This window comes from Stegostoma tigrinum, chromosome 16 (genome assembly GCF_030684315.1).
Source record: "Stegostoma tigrinum isolate sSteTig4 chromosome 16, sSteTig4.hap1, whole genome shotgun sequence".
Lineage (NCBI taxonomy): Eukaryota > Metazoa > Chordata > Chondrichthyes > Orectolobiformes > Stegostomatidae > Stegostoma > Stegostoma tigrinum.
Window position 1 is genome coordinate 30,843,833 of NC_081369.1, and position 19,574 is coordinate 30,863,406.

General features: G+C 39.2%; 1 protein-coding gene across 2 annotated transcripts in view; it reads left to right on the forward strand.

Moving 5' to 3' along the window:
• The first annotated feature begins 3,619 nt into the window (after nt 1–3,619).
• Nucleotides 3,620–19,574, forward strand: part of shcbp1 (SHC SH2-domain binding protein 1) — a 32,568-nt gene continuing 16,613 nt past the window's right edge. The window contains exons 1-7 of one of the 2 annotated variants that reach the window (XM_048547194.2): nt 3,620–3,801; nt 4,837–4,980; nt 7,720–7,835; nt 13,571–13,779; nt 15,065–15,157; nt 16,447–16,686; nt 18,584–18,758. In XM_048547194.2, the coding sequence (XP_048403151.1) occupies nt 3,747–3,801; nt 4,837–4,980; nt 7,720–7,835; nt 13,571–13,779; nt 15,065–15,157; nt 16,447–16,686; nt 18,584–18,758 (1,032 nt within the window). In that variant the 5' untranslated portion in view covers nt 3,620–3,746. The remainder of the gene's footprint in view (nt 3,802–4,836; nt 4,981–7,719; nt 7,836–13,570; nt 13,780–15,064; nt 15,158–16,446; nt 16,687–18,583; nt 18,759–19,574) is intronic. The other variant, XM_048547195.2, reaches the window with a different exon arrangement.

A 19,574-nucleotide genomic window follows, 5' to 3' on the forward strand; every position in this document is an offset into this window, starting at 1 on the left:
CCAGAACTTTGGAAATACTATCCAAAGCATAATCTGATTTGCTTTTACCATCATGGATTCATCAGGAAACAATACATTGACCTGTTTTATGAGCTTTATTTTAGACACATTTCAGTTTGAAGGTCCAGCTGTTGTCTGAGCTGGAGGTTGGAATAATCCACCTATTTAAAATACAAAGACAGTAATAAGTTTAGCCCATGTATAAATGGTGGCTGCCCAGATTTACATTCCTAATTCTGTTAGTACTTCTCCAATCACTTCTTTTGAGACTACGATTGTTCCCCTTTGAGGCACTAACGCAGAGACATTTGATCCAATCATCATCTTCTCAACCAATAATGGTCTAAAGTATTTGAGATTTGTAGCTCGGGTTGTGGATGAGGTTGTAGACTTGCTCACCAAGTCTTGGTGTATTTGATTGCAGACATTTCGTCACCCTACTAGGTAACATCGTCAGTGCACCTCTGGTGAAGCATTGGTGTTCTGTCCTGCTTGTTATTCATAGGTTTGCTAAGATGGTTGGCATCACTTCTGGTTCTGTTTTTCAGTAGTTTATAAATTGGATCCAGTTCAATGTGTTTGTTGATGGTGTTCCAGTTGGAATGCCAAGCCTCCAGGAATTCTCCAGCATATCTCTGTTCGGCTTGTACTGTTATCAATGTGTTGTCCCAGTTGAATCTGTGTTCTTTGTCTGTGTGTATTGAGACCAGTGAGAATTGGTTGTGTCTGTTAGTAGCTAGTTGATGCTAGTGTATCCTTATTGTCAGTTTTCTTCCAGTGTGGCACATGTAGTGTTTCTCACAGTCGTTGCATGGTATTCTGTATATTACATCAGTTCTAATAGTTGTGGGTATGGGATCCTTTTCGTTCATCAGAAGCTGTCGCAGGGTGGTTATTGATTTGCTGGCTGCTCTGATATCTAGGGGTATGAGTAGTCTTGTGGTCATCACTGATATGCCCCTGATGCATGGTAGGGTGACTAGTGTGTTCGGTCGTGTTGTGTCTCCTTGTTGTAGTCTGCTGCGGAGATAATGGTGGATTGTGACTTGTATAAAGAAAGACCACACATACAGACCAGATACCTAATTACAACGACTCCAACACTCAAACGGAGTTGCATCAGGACATTATTCAAATAAGCCACAACACACTGTAGCAACCTGGAATTGCACAAATTGGAACAGGGCACTTATACGGAGTTTTTAAAAAGAATGGATATCCAAAAAGTACAACTCGCTATTACCTCCACGGATGATCACAACAAAAGGACACAACATGGCCAGACACACTTGTCACCCTAGTGTACATCAGGGACATGTCAGAGATGACCATAAGACTTCTCAGACCCCTAGGTATCAGGTAGCCCACAAACCAACAACCACCCTGCGACACCCCAGCAACGTAAAGGATCCCTTACCCGAAACCATTGAAACTAATATAATACAAAATACTCTCCAAGGACTAGAGAAACATTACATAGGCCAAACTGGAAGGAAACTGACAATAAGGATACATGAACACCAATGAGTCACCAAGAGACACGACCAATTCTCATTGGCCCGAATACACGTGGACAAAGAAGGACATGAATTCAACTGGGACAACACATCAATAGTAGCACATGATAAACAGAGACATGCCAGGAAATTCCTGGAGGCCTGGTATTCCAACCAGAACTCCAGCAACAAACACATTGAACTGAACCTGATATACAAACCACTGAAAAACAGAACCAGAAGTGAAGCCAAACAGCCCAGCAAACTGAGGCACATAAATAACAAGTGGGACGGAACACCAATGCTTCATCAGAGGTGCACTGATGATGTTACCTAGCAGGGTGACAAAACGTTTGCAATCAAACACGCTGGCTCGGCAAGCAAGTCTACAAACTCAATGTAGGTATATCCTTAGGATAAGTAATTTTCACTCAAAAATGTTAGTTTTTGTGAGCACAGAGATTAATGGATACATGTGTCATTTTCAAACTAACTTTTATATTTTGTAAATGGTTTGTGGCACTGGGAATGGAAGATTTGAGTTATAAAGATAGGCTAGGACATTTTTCACTGGAGCATTGGGGATTGAGGGGTGACCTTATTGAAGTTTATAAAATCATGAAGGGTGTAGAAAAAGTATGTAGAAAGTGTCTTTTCCCTACAATGGGGGAATTCAAAACCAGGGGTGTATTTTTCAGGAAAGAGGAGAAGGATTTAAAAAGAAAATGAGGGTGACATTTTTTACACAGAGTAGTTTGTGAAACGAACTGCCAGAGAAAGTGGTGGATGCAGGTAGAGTTACTAGTTAAAAGACATTTGGATAAGTACATAAATAGGAATGGTTTGGAGGGATGACAAGGTGTAGAACTGCATGAACATTGCAGGCCAAGCAGCATCAGAGGAACAGGAAAGCTGTTGTTTCGGGCCGAGAGGGATATGGGCCGAATGCAGGCAAGTGAGATCAGTTTAATTTGGGAAACTTGGTTGGCATGGACAAGTTGGACTGAAAGGCCTATTTCCAAGCTGTATGACACTACGACTCTACAACTTACCCATATATTGATAATTAGAAGTGTTTTTTAATATTGTGTATGTATATGGAATTTGCAAAATACGTGTCCTTCACCTTGTGTGATCATGGCATTGTTTTGCTCAAAGAAACTGTAAGTTGAAAAGGCAACATAAAACCTACTGAAACTGCAGAAGATATAAAATGAAGACTCCTTTTTTTTAAAAAAAAGTCTTTGGATATAGTTGACACTGTGGCAGAGTTTATTTTCCATTATTTTTTGTTCTTGAAATGTGGTGGTTTGCCTTATCTTTCAAGTCCTGTAATGTCTCCACTATGCTCTGAAATAAGAATTTCTAGGATATTGGCCCAGCCGCAATGAGAAATGGTGATATACAAAATCAGAAGGACATGTGACTCTGAGGTCAACTTAGAAATAATGGTGTTCAAACACAATTGTTCTCAGGACATTAAAAAAAACTGGAATGTGCCTTTTGATTCCTTTTGCCTGTTTTGCCATTCATAAAGATCCTGGCTGATTTTCATGTCTGATTGTAGTGTCCCACACTGACCCCATCTCTCTTAATTCCCCCAGTATTTAAAAGAAAATTCTTTATTTACTGAACGCTTGGTACTCAAATCTCTCGAATTCCTAAGATTCTTAACTCTGAGTGGAAAAATTCTCATCAATTGCTGCTACTTTATTCTGAGACTCCAAATCTCAGTTCCAGACTGAGACGTCAAAGCCAGAAAAATATCATCTCAGCATCAAACCCCTTTGAAATATTATATAATTTAATGAGTTCATATTGCATTCTTTTAAATTGGAGGGAGAAGAGTTAATCTATTCGATCTTACACTAGTAAGTGTCACTTACTTTGTTGTACTCCATGACTTTCTGTCACTTCTGACTGGATGCCTGGGCATGGGCTGTCACTCCTCCCGGCTTTTGGGATGCTGTCACTCCTCCTTGCCGTGGAGGCGCTGTCACACCTTCTGGCTTTGAGGTTGCGATCGCTTCTCCAGTTTGCAGCCTGCTGATACTCTTCCTGGCCGCACGGGACACTGTGTTGATACTCTCGGTCAGCTGCCGCTCTTGCCGCCAGCACAACCAATTAAGAAAAACAAGCGGCAGAATTTGAATTGGGAGCTCGTTGTAACTGTCAGAGGAGACTAGGCCTGCGGTTACTATCGGCATCGGCATCGGCCTCGGCCTCGGGGAGTTAGGCTCGATACACGGAATGGTCGAGGCAGCAATAGTGGTGGCGCTGGCGGATCCGACGGTACCCGGAGAAGGTGAGGGCGGGAGGAGTAGACCTCGACACCCCCGACCCGGGCTCTCTGCACCGGGAGGAGGGCACAGCTGCCCTATTCTCCGTCCCTTGGTGTTTTCTTGTTATATTTGTTCCTTGGGATATTGAAGTGAATGTATTTATTCCCATCCCTTGACATCCTAAAGAGTAAAATGTGTGCATTGACGGTGTAATGGTGTCTAGCAGGGTTGGGTCAGGGTTCAGGTTCCCCAGCCTGAAGGCTTCTATCAACAAATTAGACAGTTACAAACCCTGTAAGTTTCGTGCTCGTTATATGGTGCTAGCCTCTAAACTACCATATTTTAAAAATTCAAGTTCACAACTTGTCTGACAGGATTTGAACTGTCAATAGCTCAATGGCGCAGTTCTGTAGCTCAAGGAAACCATATTTTTTGCAATAATAACTGTAGGAATGTTACATATAATGCTTTACACTCTTTATAAACAATTGTGTATTTTGATGATTTTTTTCAAATATTGTTCTGTTCTTGAAAGCCCTCACCAGCTCAAACTTGTGAATTATGGTCTGCAGTATTTTGCTAGTTGATCTTGTAAGGTTCAATCAGCTATTCTTCAAAGTAACTCTTATGCACTAAGAAGGGTCTAGGCCTGAAACGTCAGCTTTTGTGCTCCTAAGATGCTGCTTGGCCTGCTGTGTTCATCCAGCTCCACACTTTGTTATCTCTTATGCACTACCTGATTTGTTGCAAATTCTGTAGCTAAATACCATGAGAACAACCATATCGTAATATTGTATTTAAAACTGAAACTAGCTAAACAGGGCTTCTATTTGAGATAATGGGAACTGCAAATGCTGGAGAATCCAAGACAACAAATTGTGGAGCTGGATGAAGACAGCTGGCCAAGCAGCATCTTAGGAACATATGCTTCTAAGATGGTGCTTGGCCTGCTGTGTTCATCCAGCTCCACACTTTGTTATCAGGGCTTCTGTTTGAATTGTGTAGGAATTGTGCTTGACAACAAATGTTATTCATTTTATATCTGACTGTATTTCAAGATCAAGTGGAAATTAAGGGCAGTCATGACAGCCCTGAAAAGGAGAATTTGTTGAATCCCGGAGCAACCAAATTTCCGGAAGTTATTGAGACAACTCACCTCACCTATTATGAGCGATACAGGGCCTACCAGGATTACATCTTGGGTTAGTTTTTTTTAAAAAATAATGTTTCTAAATATAATTATATATTGCTATAAGTAGAATAGAATGATAGTGATATTGTAACATAAATCCAGATCTTGAAAATGAGAAGTTTAGAAAATGCAGACGCTCAAAAATATTTAGCTTTGGTAATAGAATTAATACATGCACAGGGATACAAGCCAGGCTAGAGATGGCAGAATGATTTTCCACTGGCAGTTTAGTAACAGTACATAGAGGCTTCAAAGTGACATCTGATAAAAGGAAGTAACAAGCTAGTAGGAATTTGGCACAGGTTTCATCTTGCAGTCATTGCAAGAGCGAGCATGGTGTAACAGAGTGGTTGGAGCAGCAAGAGCAGTAGCATATAAAGCCAAGAAGAGGAAAAGGACCCAGAATTGTGGAGGCATTCCATCAGGCCCTTGGCACTAGAACAGAAAAATATGTTGGTGGGGAAAATGTCATTGTAAGCTGACTGACCACCTCCATTGCCCCCCTCTAAGGATTTGGAGCCCTTCTTGAAGAGGTGAAGTAGAGTGAGACGTTAAAGCAGAGGTGGCAGGGTGCCGTCATCAGGCCAATAAACAGAAAAGTGCAGAGGACCCCACACACACAGCCTTCTGTGTAAAGAAGAGGCTACAGCTTCAAAAAGGTCTACCATCTGTGGCTTAATTATGTTTGGATGTTGGAGAACCAGTGCCTCTGCAGATTGTGCCACTTCGGGGAGGCTGTTGCTGGTGTCGCAACCTGTATGGTAAGCTTGTGCCTGTCGGAATTGGAACTACCTGTCAGTGGTGCTGACGATCACAATGGCATTTAACTTCTGTGTTACCAGGTCATTCCAGTTATCAACAGGAGATTGGTGTAAGATCTTGCCGTCTAAACTGCATCAATGCATCAAGATGGTCACCAAAACACTTTTGAGACCACTGCTTCCACACCAGTCCAGACATTCAAGCTGATAGACTCATTGCTGGATACCTCCAGTTGCACAATTTGAGTGACTGTGTGCAGATGACCCTCAAGGTGCTCGCCGAGCAGCAAGCTGCCTTTTTAACATGAAGGCTTCCAGCGTCTTGATTGTAAAACTGTGATCACTATGAAAGGATCCTTTTGATGTGTGGATATTTCTTGGGAAGTAAGACCTACATGCTTCAGCAGCTCCAGGTGTCACAGCTTATCTGGTCCCTGCATGCCTTCAAGAATGGATACTGGGACATAGCTACTTACTCAGATGTGGAATCGCACATCTATTGCTGAGGGAAAGTACAACAAACTGTGGGGTAACTGGAGAGAACATCAAAAGGACTTCTAAAGAAGTAGTTCAGATGCCTTGATTGATTTGGTGGAGTCTTTCAGAATGCCACGTTACGTAAATCATTCAGTGTCCTGGCTCTTTGTCCACAGTACAAAAGCTGCTGTAGAAAGGGAGGAAGTGTTGAGCAATAAGGATCTCATGGATTGTAGTTCCTTCATTGCAAGGTATTCGACTCTGGGGACCACAGGCAATGTGAAGTAAGATGTGTTTGAGAAATTCAGTCCTCCTAATCTGATGGGTCTAAAGTTTTACCTTTCTTCAGCCCAGTTGCGGCCCATTTTCTGTTACTGCGCCCTAGTGCTCATTGTATATCAGCATTTAGTACATATGACATAGTCTGTCTCTTTAGAGGGAGAGAGAGAGGGGTTCACAGAAGTACCGAATGCAGTAAGAATTGAAAGATGTAGTGTGAAATGCATTAATTCTTTATTAAGTGCACAACCAATGCAAGGCTTAATATTCAGAGGCTTCATTCATCTGTGAACTTCAATTTGAGCTAGTTCTCCTTGATTTCTACTTAGTACACCCTCTGTGCTTGCTGCTGACAGTGACTTCTGGGACAGGAGAGGCCTCTAACTGCCTGAGGCTTGGTGGGCCCTGCCTAGATTACAGACCTTTTCCTATCCCTGAAGCCACTGTAGACACTGATGTCAGTGGCAGAGGGGCTGGAGCCACTGGGAGAGCAACCCCAGATAGAAGAGGAAGCCAGTCTTCCTCCCTGGAAAGGTACATCTAGACTACATAACTGACATGGCACATGTGCAGACTAACGCCAACCCCAAGCTTATTTTCTCATTTCCACCTGGAGTTCATGGCGAAAGTGATGGCATGCAAGTTTGCACATATTGATGGCATCCACTCAGTGTTCTGTAGAATGTGGTTCTCATTGAGATACGACTGCTGGATTCCTGATGCTTCGTAGCTTTCCTGGCAGACAGGCAGACAGACAGACAGTTTGCATTAAATGCTGTGACATACTGGAGTGTCACCCGATATTCCTTCCATTATATCTCTTCATGCTTTTTTGTTCTGTGGTCAGTTCAGCCCTGTCCCACTGTTGATTGCTGTGCCACAGGAATGTGTATTGATTCCACAAGTAAATGGAAGAGACACTTTATGTCCTTGACATAATTGGGAGTTTAGACCTAGAAAAAATAATGCAAAGCTATTTTTTCTGCTTGCATTGTTAGGTTTATGGAGTTAACTTTTAAAATTGTGAAGTGAATAAGACTTTTTTTATTAGGGTGATATCTATAATAGAACAGATAATACAATATCCATGGAAATCATTCTCAATGGCATCTATCATTTTGTTGCATATTTTTTGTGTTGAACTCATTTTGCAGAATATTAAGTAAAATTTTTGATTGGAATGTTATGTTAAAGTAATTGAGGATTAACTGTTCATGATTTTCAACACATAGGTGATAGTAAACCATCGGAAGTGAAAAATTTCATTGCAGAATACTTGGAGAAGGTCCTCGAACCATATGGATGGCAAGCACTCTGGTCCAATGATATGTTTGAAGTCCTTGTTAAGGTATATGTCTCTGTTAAATAAATGTAGGTGACATTAACTACTGCTTGCAGTACTGCACAAACACGTACCATGTGTTCTGCACGATCTTTGGTCTTCAACCCCTTGGTTATACTGATTTAACGTGCGATGTTTTGGGTGTACCTTGAGGAAGGTACAAACGTTATTTGCTGATTTAGATCTATGTTGAGCCATTGTCAGTTTTAAATTGCTGACCTTAATACTTCTGTATGACCTTTTGTATTTCAAGCTTTCTTCAGACACCAAAAAAAACTTGTCTAAATTTGACTAACTAGAGACTAAAGCTATTTAAATCACTGGTTCACTATTTCCCATGGCTGAATTTTCAAATGCTGGTGGGGATGGGGGTGAGTGTAGGCATAACTTGAATATTGCATTCCTACAGGGTTGAGGAACACAATACAATTTTTTTTAAAGGGAGTAGACTCAAAAACCTGAATACCTCCCCTTTAAGTATTCTGAGTTCGTTAGTCAGCTTCCAAGGAGTAGTTTTTGAATTTTCCGTTGGCAAGTGCAGGGGACGCAGTGTCTTGGATAGGAATGGGTTCAGCTAGCATGCACACTGGGAGTCATGAGGTCTAATACATAGGCTGGCCAACTCGTTTAAAATAGGGAATCCTCGTGCAATATTTCACCATAGCTGGTATTGAGATGCTGGTATTGATCAATGGTGAGAAGCAGAATCCTGACAGAGGTGCCAGCCTGTCACATGGCAACAGATTGGCAGGGGAAGCCTTGGTTAACAGCCAAGTTCCGAGCCGAGCCAAGCCAAGCGGGCGTGGAAGTAGATGCAGGTTACTTTTGTTATTAACTGGAGGAGCTTCAGCAGAGGTATTCTCCTGGTCAAAGTAATACCAGAAGAGCACAAAGTATTCTGGTCTCAATAATTTCTACCGATGTCTCAAGACACATCGTCAGAAAATTTGATGCTGTTTATAGTTGCCTGTACGTGTCAGCCTGGAACCCCTCTTGCTACGTGCTCTCCAATCAATTGCAAGCCTAATCATGGTTGTCACTTGCCTTATCATAGGGCCCTTGGTTTCAATGCTCTGCTTTTGGTTTACTCATGGCTGCCTGATTGTCATCCAATCATGCTGCTTGGTCAATTTATGTATTTATTTTGCATTTGAAAATATTGTTGTTGAACTTGGAACCCTGAAATTTTCTGGACAGCAGAATCCCAACCTCTGGAAAGAGGTTAGGAATTTGGCTAAGAACGCGGTTTTCCTTTTGTATTTTAAATCGTCTTGTTCCTTTTGCTCAATAGACGGAGAAAATCATTTCCATTTGTAAGAAAAAAAATTAGGAATTTTGATTTCTATCCTGATCATCATTTCTTCTTTTTTATAATCATTAACGGGATGAGGACATCGTTGGCTAGGTAGCATTTATTGTCCATCCACAATTGCCCAGAGCGCAGTTTAGAATCAACCACATTGCTGTGGGTCTGGAGTCACATGTAGGCCAGACCAGGTAAGGATGTAGTTTCCTTCACTAAAGGAGATTAGTGAACTAGATGGGTTTTTCCAACAATCGACAATGGATTCTTAATTCCAGATATTTTTACTGAATTTAAATTCCACCTCCTGTCGTGGCAGGATTCAAACCCTGGTCCGCAGAACGTTACTTTGGTCTCCGGATCAATGATCCAGTGATAATTACACTAGGCCATGTCCTCTCCCTAAATAGCTTTGATCAGGTATCCACCAAAACTCATTTTCGCAGGAAGATCTCTTGCGCAGCACCTGGCTCTAGCTTTGACTTATTCCATGTGGATTCCATCAGAAATTCCACCCTTCATTTTTCTGATCCATTATAATTACAAATAAAAGGATATTCAGTGCTTCTTGGCTTGTTGCTCTTGCCACCTTCCTGAGATCACATTCATTGCATGTAGCATCACATAAGGACCCATTATCTGCAAATGAAAGGAATGTACTTAAGCCTTATGCCTTTATTTAATTATCCCAAGAGCTTGAGGAGCCTGTAGTTCCCTGTTGCTTTCTTCATAGCAACCCCTCAGCCAATAGGAGGCGACTAACAGCATTCCCTGCTGTACTTTAAATCATTGTGATAATTTTAAATTTGGTATTTTTGAGAATATACTGACGAATGCAACAAGAAAATGCAGCTTTTATTCTCAAGCATTAAGGATCACTGAGCTTCAACAGCTGTGTGTGTCAGTATCCAGCTGGGCGCACACTCTACTTCATTCTCTTTTGACTTCATTCCTTTGTTCTAAGCTCACCACTTGCCATGTTTTTACTATTCCCTTTGACCTTCTATTCTCTGATCTTGAAATTTCAATCTGAGCTTCATTGCTTTATGCCCACACTACCATGCATTTCAAGCCCAGCATGGCAAGCATTTGCATTCTTTCAGATGCAACACCACATATGACACTGAAAATTACGTCTTCCATTCAGTTTTGGGGAACAGGAGATCTTAAAATCGGAGAGAACAGAAACAAGTTAAATTTTGCTATAATCACTGATTAAATCACTAATACTTCGTATGTCATTTCCAATCATTATTCCTGTTATTCAGCAGAGCTGCTTGTGTGACTTCGAATCAGTTAGCAATTGCAGAAGACACTGAAATTAACATAGTATGCTGGGAATCAACCTTCACTAAAGAAATTCCACCTCTAGGGCTACAGGAAGAGTGTTAGGGTCTTCTTTGAGAGGCTATGAACAGTAGGAAGAAAAAGCATCAAGGCCAAAGGTGATCAGCCACAACTGTGGAGATAGAAACTGATCATGACTGAGGCCATGTAGTTTCAATAGCTTCATAAGCATTCAAGCTTCAGGAAGGATGGATAGTAGTACGCAACTTCTATTAGCAGAAATCAGCAGTATGCAACATCTTTGCAATGTGTTAAGAACTTCAAGATGAACTTGATACATTCACACGTAACTTCAAATCTCGGAAGGAGCCAAACAAGAGGTAGTTCAATAATTACAAATAGCTAGTGAAAATCTGTCTAGACAAGGGGATACAGTTTAGTCCAAGTTGAATGCAGCCAATATTGAATGTGCAGCAATTGTTACTGCTTATAAGTAGCAGCCACAGTCTGTGATCAAGTACTTCCATGGCTTACTGATGAGACTCAAAATGTTTTTTTTCTCAGTAAAGTGGCAGAGGAATAAACTGCAGTGTTCTGGAACTTGGGAGTGCCATAGAGATGCATAAAGCTTGCATGAAATGATGCTCGAGCGTATAAAGATTCAACTGAAAAACCTGAAATAGACTGCTGAACTAAGCCCACCTACTGGCAGTTCTCAGCAAGAGATGCCGTTGCAGACTGGTCCAGCACAGAGATGATGATTCAAAGAATCATACGGTACAGAAGAGGCCCTTTGACCCATTGAGTCTGTGTTGACCAAAAACAAGTATTCTAAATCTGCACAAGCCTTATTTTCCAGCACTTGACCCTTAGTCTTAAATTTTACAACATTTCAGGGGGCCAACCATGTACTTTTTAAAGATTGTGAGGTTTCCTATCTCAAAAACACTCCTAGGCAATGTACTGTGTGTGCATTTGTATAACAGCTCCTTCAGCAAGTAGCTACAGATAACACAGCTGTGTAAGTTCTTCTTTAGAAGCTAAAAATGCTTCATCTGTTCAGGGTGCTGCATAAATTCTTCTGCAGTGTCCAATGCAGAAGCAGATATGGATATATGTTTCCATGTAAGGCCTTCCTCATCAAGTAGTCATGATATATTGAGTATTGGAGGTTTGCCTTTTGAATCCATTTTTCTTTTGTTAATTGCTGTTGCATTCAAGTCAGCATAATGTCACAACTCAGGAGTCAGCTGTTGTGTGAAGCTGCCATCCTACTCCTCCAATGTATTAATCTTCAGGGAAGAAATAATAGAGCATTTATGTTGCAAATGTGCTCTGAGAGTTTGAGACGATACTATGGTTTTGAGGTGTATTTTGTCCTGTTGTTTTTTTTTTATGAAGAAAAGTTAAGGAGGCTTTGAGCAGTCTGCTCCAAAGCCAATAAAGTAAACATCATGAGAGGCCTAGGAGTTTTCTTTCAAAAGTTGGAGTAATAGAAGCAGTCTGAATGGGTGAGGTCAAGCTCCCACAGAACTAGGATTTTTTTTTAGATTTAGCTCTTAGTAGCAGTTGCTGAGATCTTGAAGCTGGATGTGGAAACTCTTATTCCTTCCTCTGTTGCAGCTAAAAGCTGTGGTTCTCTTCCTGCTGCTAGAATTACATGAGACAGTCTATTTTACTGAATTTACCTTTGCCAAGAGTGTGTTTGTGATGTTACTAAATTGGCACAGTTACTGTTTAGTAATTAAATAACCTATTGTTCTGCCTTTAATTTTGCAGCAAAGCTAGATTATTCCAGTTTCTTTATTTTGTTGTGTTTTAGCTGTAGTGTATGAATAAAGTGTGTTTTCCTTCAAGACTGAGTTTGACCAATCAAATTACATTTGAAATGCAAAATCTAGCACTTGCCTTTAAAATAAGGAAAAAGGTAGGGTCTAAGCTTTCTTGTATTTTGAGGGGGTTTGGTCTGGCCCATAAAAAGTTGAAATACTGTTGGAGATTGCCTCATGCGGTGGAGACTGGGTGAGGGAATCTGATGGTGGAAATACTGAGTCAAGTATTAATAATTAAAAGAGGTATTAAGAAAGAACTTGGGTGTATTGGAGAATGTGGAATGAAACGTTAACTTTTTTTAAGCTCTACTGAGCATATGGTAAGGACCTCTTTCTTCATAATATCAGATCATGTGGAGCTGGGATCTGACTGAATAGTATTTCAGAGATGTCCTCTTTTGCACCTCTTGCACAAGGTTGTGTTAAATAATGAATTATTGATGCTTATTGACATGGGTGTGTACTACTTTCTGTCAAGAACACAAACCTATTTGTACCATACTATCTACTACACCATCCCGTGCACGCTTTGAAAGTACAATATTTACTTTTTTTAATCTAAACCTTTCCCACCTGGTCCACAATGTTTCCTAATGAAACAGCAATTTCCTTGTATTTCCTTCAATTTTAGTGCACTGTGTTGAAAATTTGTCATGTGATTTCCTTGTTATGGGGGAAGGCAAACACAACTTTTTGACCGCTTTGTGGAATCATTTAGTTTTCAATCATGAGTTTCCAGTTGATTGTTGTTTTAATTCTCTGCCCAACTCTGCCCTTTGTCTCCTATATGAGAGCAGTGTAGCTCAACAGAAACTAGATTTCTGTTTGATACGTCATGAAATTAAGTCCAGTAGGCTATTCAACAACTTCAGATCCTCTTTCCTCAGATGATGTCTGTTGATTTTTGCCTTTTCTAATTTTCTCTGGTCTTTCTTTTGCTTACTTTTACTCATGCCATTACAATATCCTTTTTCATTGAAAATGTTAGAAAAGTTGCAGACTGAAAAACTTGGTTCCTCCTTCCACAGATGCTACTGTATGTGTTGCATGTTTCCAGCATTTTCTGACTTTATGTAGCCAAACCAAATTTTTGACTTGCCTCACAACAGGGGACATATTCTGTGATTTTTGCCAACTATCCTGTCCATCATTTTGTTCTGGTAGCAGTCATTGTAAACTTGCTTAAAAGACACTTGTGTCTTGCAACAAGTATTTTTCAAAAGCACCAGTTATTGAAATTTTGTTAATTAAACTGAAAAAAGTGACATCATACATTGAGTTTGTTCTATTTTTGAAAAGAAAACTCCCTATAATTTCAGGTGACCGATGTGGAGACTTCAAGTCACAAAGCTGTGGTAAAGTTAAGCGAACCATTCCTTTATGAGTCTGAAGCATATCCTCTTGATGCAGAAGCAATGGAAAGTTTTCTCGAGGCAAAAAAGCACTTGGTGCCTTTGCAAGAACTATATGTGGTGTCTGATGAGTCAGGAGAGTTTGATCAAACTGCTCTTGCCATTGAACATCTTCGGTAATAAATTTTGATTGTTTTTGAAATTTTTAAAAAATCGTATGGATTCAGACAGCTGATTTATGTTTGATAACATTCCCTGTTGTGGTTTGTATTGTTACTGCTAGACATACTGCTGCTGTTAGACATTAGCTCTAGTTTGTTGACCTGTAACACAAGCAGGATTTTAATTTTGTTTGAGTATTTGTTCAATTATGAAGCATGGTTCTTTGCTTAAGGGTGAAGGAAACAAAAATCGAACAGCAGGATGAAAACCTAATTCTAGGAAATTCTAAATCAAGGGGATGCTTTGGCATGCTATGACAGTGATACTGGTATTAATCTGCATTAAATCAGGAAGCCTTCCATATCCTTCACTTTTTTAACATTAATCTTTAGTTAACAAAATAAATGATTAGATTCAGAGGCTTGTATAAAAATTTTATATAAAATTTTCTATAGTCTCAAATTTTTTCTTCTGTTTAAAGAAGTATTCAGCAGAAGTTAGATGCTAGTATGCTATTAAAAACCCAATTAAACCTCATTCAGCAAGGTTTTGTGTTGCATTCTGGTTAGGATAGTGCATCAATGGTGTACCCTATAGAAAAACCTCTAGATTTCTGCTTTATTCAGCATGTGTGGACTCGAGAAGATGCTATCCATTTCAATGGGGGTATTGATGGTTTTGTTGATTTATCACTATACACTCAAGAGCACTGCTTAGTGCAAATGTTCTGGCCGAGAAATATAACTGATTTATACAGTCAATGGTCTTTATTGCATTAACACAATGTAGAAATTGAAGCATCTGTTCAGTTCTGCATTGCACAAGTTGCAACTTAAAGTTGTGGAACATAATTGATTGTCAATTATTTTATAAAATTACATCTGGTGGCTGAAGCTTCCTAGGATATTTTCCAACTTTTCAACCCTATTTTAAATCTTGCATTTGTTTAGGTGACCAATTTGTAGCTTTCATTTCACAATGGATTTTGTTTGGTTTTTGATAAGTTAGAAATGATCAATTGATTCAGAGCAGGTGCACCAGCTTTTATGTTAGAGCTTGTTCAAAGCAGACACCTCACGACTGAAGAAAAGTTGCTGAGAAAGCTTTTTCCTGTAACTCTTGCTAGCCACATTTGCTCAATAATTAGTTGAGATTTTAAAGAATGATTTCACTGGCTGCTCTATATGGTAAATTTTGATTGTTTTCAGTACATCTGATATAAATAAGTTCATGTGTGTTTTTACTATTTTTGCAGTTGGTTGCAATTAGTATAAATTGCTTCATATTCATGTTTTGTAGATTTTTCTTTCTACACATCTGGAGAAGCTGGGATGAAGATGATGAAGATGATTTTGATTATTTTGTCAGATGTTGTGAACCAAGATTAAAACTGTTAGTATGGTTTGCCAAAGTTTGACACGGTCAAGTTTTGAAAATTTCCGGAATATTTAGAGTTCATTCAGCATTTCTAGGGTTAATGTAATTTTCACTTATTCGGTGATGAAGTTAGAACAGTGTTTCCTAGAAATGTAGTGGCATTTCTTTAAGCCCTGCCACCATTTTAATAGAAATCACAGGTTTACTGTGTTCAAATATGTATTCTCTGGAATGTTGGATAACTTCCCTTCTGCCCTAATGTCAGCACATCAGAATATCATGTTGTCAGAAAATAATCTTATGAACCTTTAAAATTCCATCTGTAGTGGTCTATTAAAAGCATGGAGCAAATGTTAAGGATGAGATTGACGCTAACGTTCTGTAGAAACTCCATTTATCACTTATTTCATGTGGTAAAAAGCATTGAGATGCAGTGTATAAATGTTTTGAAATTAAGTGCTGGAAATACTCAACAAGTCATGAATCTGAAGTGTAACTTGGTTACTCTGTCAGTAGATGCTGCCTGACTGGTTGAGTATTTTCAGCATTTTTTAAATTTCAGATTTGCACAATCCACAGTACTTTGCTTTTGTATTTTCTAATATTATTGACTAATTTTAGTGCCATCTGCACAGCCGATCTTCACAAATCCTCAGACGTGCAGTTTAGAGAGAACATTGTTGATAGCCCTTGCATATTCTTTGTTGTCTTCATCTTTTAAATCTTGTTCAATTTTACTTAAGATGCAACTGTCAATGAAATTAGATGGTCTAGTGAATTGTGACTATATGATCTTCATAATTGTATCCTGTATTTCATGAAATCCTGCTCAGGTTAAAAATTGTTTCTTATTCTGCCCAAGTCTGGGTAAAATAATCCTTTATTTCACTGTTCATTTTCAATGCTTGTTTTGGGATAGCAGTGTTTGATTCATGACACCAGATGGTGCTGTAAGCAAACTGAACTTTGAACTTTGATCTTTGCTTGACAATATTGAACTGGTGAATCTATCAATGATTGGATTGTGATAATGTTCTGGAATTCACAGTAGTCTGTTGTTCTCTACTCTTTTCATCTGCAACTAATTAGGTTTCGGAGATTACACCAGAATTGAGTCTGAATGAATCCATATCCGTGAATATTTTCACGATGTCAAAATCATCTGTAATCCTACTAAACAAATTGTAAGATGAGTTCAACAGTACCCTTATCGCTTGTATAAAGGGAAGTGTGCCTGTACTGGTTATGAAATTAAGGATACAGTTTTACTGGAGAAAGCATCCACTTTTGTCTTTTGAATTCAGGTACTATGATATTCTTGAAGATCGTGTACCTGCCGATCTTGTTGCTGAATATAATCGGCTGTTGTCCCAGTGTGAGGAGACGTATAAGGAATTTGTAAAAGTGAGAGAGAATATATCTGGTAGTGATTCAGCATCAGAATCTGAACTGAATAATGTTTCCATGGTGGAAGGAGTTCAACTTTGTGAACAATTGGAGAAACTTAAGTATAAACTTCGAGTAATGGAGACCCCATTTTATAGGTAATTAATACTTGGTTTCTCTTCTGTTTACAAACAATGCCTTTTCTATTACATGTTAAAATTAATGGAAGGTTTTTTTTATATAAATCACCTATTTACTTTCTTCTTACCAAAGTTCAACAGTTTTGTAGCAAAAGGCTAGATTTTGCAGTCACCAGTGAAGCGGCAGAGCATGCCACAGACCTCTAAGAATGTTGCTGACAAAGATTTACCTATGTCTGGTGCAGCCTTTCCCTTTTCCAGATGGTAGGTTAAATCTCTTGCCAAGTCCAATGGAGCTGCAGGTTTACAGTAAACAGGCAATCATGTTGAAATATTCTCAAATGACAAATCTGGAATTTTAAAAGTACTTCATCCTTCACCTAATTTAAATTGTCATACAAAATAAGTGATTGGATTTGGAAGTTAAAATATTCCTGTAAATGTTAGAAGAAATTAGTAAAAATACATGAAATTTTGACTCATCATGGAGAAATTTGATATTCTGCCAGTATAAAATTAGCTTTTTTAAATCAGCAAGGGTGTTGAGCAATCATTTTGAAGTTAGTATGCAGTTATAACACCAGCTGCAGTTCATTAAACAAGGTGTATCTTTTTCAAAAGATTTTTGTTAGACTCAGTGTTTAAAGTGATTTTTTTCATTTTGATTGAGATTCCAGTCTGTGGCAACGTCAAATGTAGAATCTCATTGGTGATGGTATACTTTCCACTTAATGACTGCTGCTCCTGTAACTCTTGTGAAGTGGGCTGCTTTTTAACTTGTTTGGTACCCATCCAGCACCCTAAAAGTTAATTTTCACCACCATTTTTACACCGTGCAGTATCTACAAGATGCATTGCAGCAACTTCTCAAGGCTCCTTCCAAAGCATTTTTCAAACCTGTGACCTCTGCTATTTAGTAGAATGGCACTAGGTGCATAGAAATGCCATCACCATCACCTACAAGTTTCCTTCTAAGTCTCTTGTCTGACTTTGAAATGTTTTGTTGTTCCTACAAGCTCCCTGTCTCCAATAGCACTGAGTGTACCTATACCACATTGTTAGCAGTAGTTTAAGAAGCAAACTGAGCAACAGGGCAGCATGGTGTCTCAGTGGTTAGCACTACAGCCTCACAGCACCAGAGACCCAGGTTCAATTCCAGCCTTGGGCGACTGTCTGTGTGGAGTTTGCACATTCCCCCCATGTCTGCGTGGGTTTCCTCCAGGTGCTCCGATTTCCTCCCACAGTCAAAGGATGCATAGGCTCGGTGGATCGGCCGTACTAAATTGTCCACAATGTTCAGGGGTGTGTGGGTCCGGGTGGGATGCTTCAAGGGACAGTATGGACTTGTTGGGCCGAAGGGCCTGTTTCCACACTGTAGGTAATCTAATCTAATCTAATCTAATCTAAAAACACCTTTTCAAGGGTATCAAAAATGATCAGTAAGAACCACAGGCATGAATAAATCAGAAGATAATTCTAGATGTCTATGCATGTGCACGGTTTCCCAAAATTGTCAGTTTTTCTGAATTCATGATCGCAACTTTGATTGTTTCACCATTTACCATTGTAAAATTCGGGTTTTTTCTTTGTCTACATTTTGTACCATATTCATTTGTCTAAATTGAAGACCATTATATAGACGTGTATCCTGTAGAAGATGAGATTTAAAACACAAGTCTGAAGTGATCTTTGATTTCAATATTTTAAAATGCCGGTAGTATTTCTGAGAATATAAAAAGGTAAGCATCATTGAAGCAGCTGAAGCTCATTGTGCCTAAAATATTGCCTGGAGGATCTCCTACAGAATGTCCTGTACTGAGATGACTGAAGATTGGGAGAAATTTGGCTAAAGCTGTTAAAAATCTGAAACTCTAATCCTAGCTGCGAACACCAATAACTGAGCATTTATTTTTAGGTATGTGCTATGTCAGGATGGCTTTGGGTTCCCAGCAAAGCAGGCTAAAGGACCTCGTCCCTCAGGTGAAAACGTTATTCATGTAGTTTCAAATTCTGTGACTGTTACTCTGCTGCAGTCTCTGCTGAGGGAGAAACTAAACCCGGACTGTGTGACTCAGGAGCATGTACTCGAGGTAATGATTTTTCACAACATTAATGTATGAAATGTTAGTTGACTCCATTACTTTCAGAAGAATTGCAGGGTGGACAAATTTGTAATCCTTTTACAAAATATGGCATGACGAAAAATTAGCTGTTTTATTCACCAGAGTTGATTACTTTATATGTGCTGTGGTCTGTTGCTATATATGGTGTTTCTGGTCTTGAATAATGGCAGTGCTTGTTATTCAGTGAGGGAGTAACCTAAACCAGGAATTGCATTCTTAGGTCCAACAGAAACCCTGGAATGAGCTGATTGGATTTGTGTTTAACATGTGCAAAAGGATATCTCTGATAATGTGTACTGCAGTGGAGTGCCAGGTAGATTTTGAGCTTTGTGTAATTGAGTTAAACCTGCAAACTTCTGATAGTACTGCAAAAGGAGCCAATCTGATTGAGATTTGTCTTGGCTATTCTCAAGTTTTTATTTAAACTTGTGTAATATAAAATTCGTTAATGTGGCATCATGATCAAGTCAGTTTAAGATTTAGGAAACATTTGTGTTAACTGGTGCAGTTTTAAAACTTGAACCTCACAATTATTTTCCAGGAAATATGCCGATAACTCTTTGCATGAAATATTCAACAAGCTCTCAGTGGTGGTTCCTGTGATCATTAACTGAAGTTATGCAGTTCAGTGGACATGTGTATAGTTAACATTGAAATGAAGAATTATACAACTATGATCCTTTTTTCAACTCCTGAGTCTAAAAATTTCTTCTACAGGAAATTATTTTATAAATATGAAATGTATGCCCTTGAAATAGGAGCAAGTGTTTTACTTTAGCTACT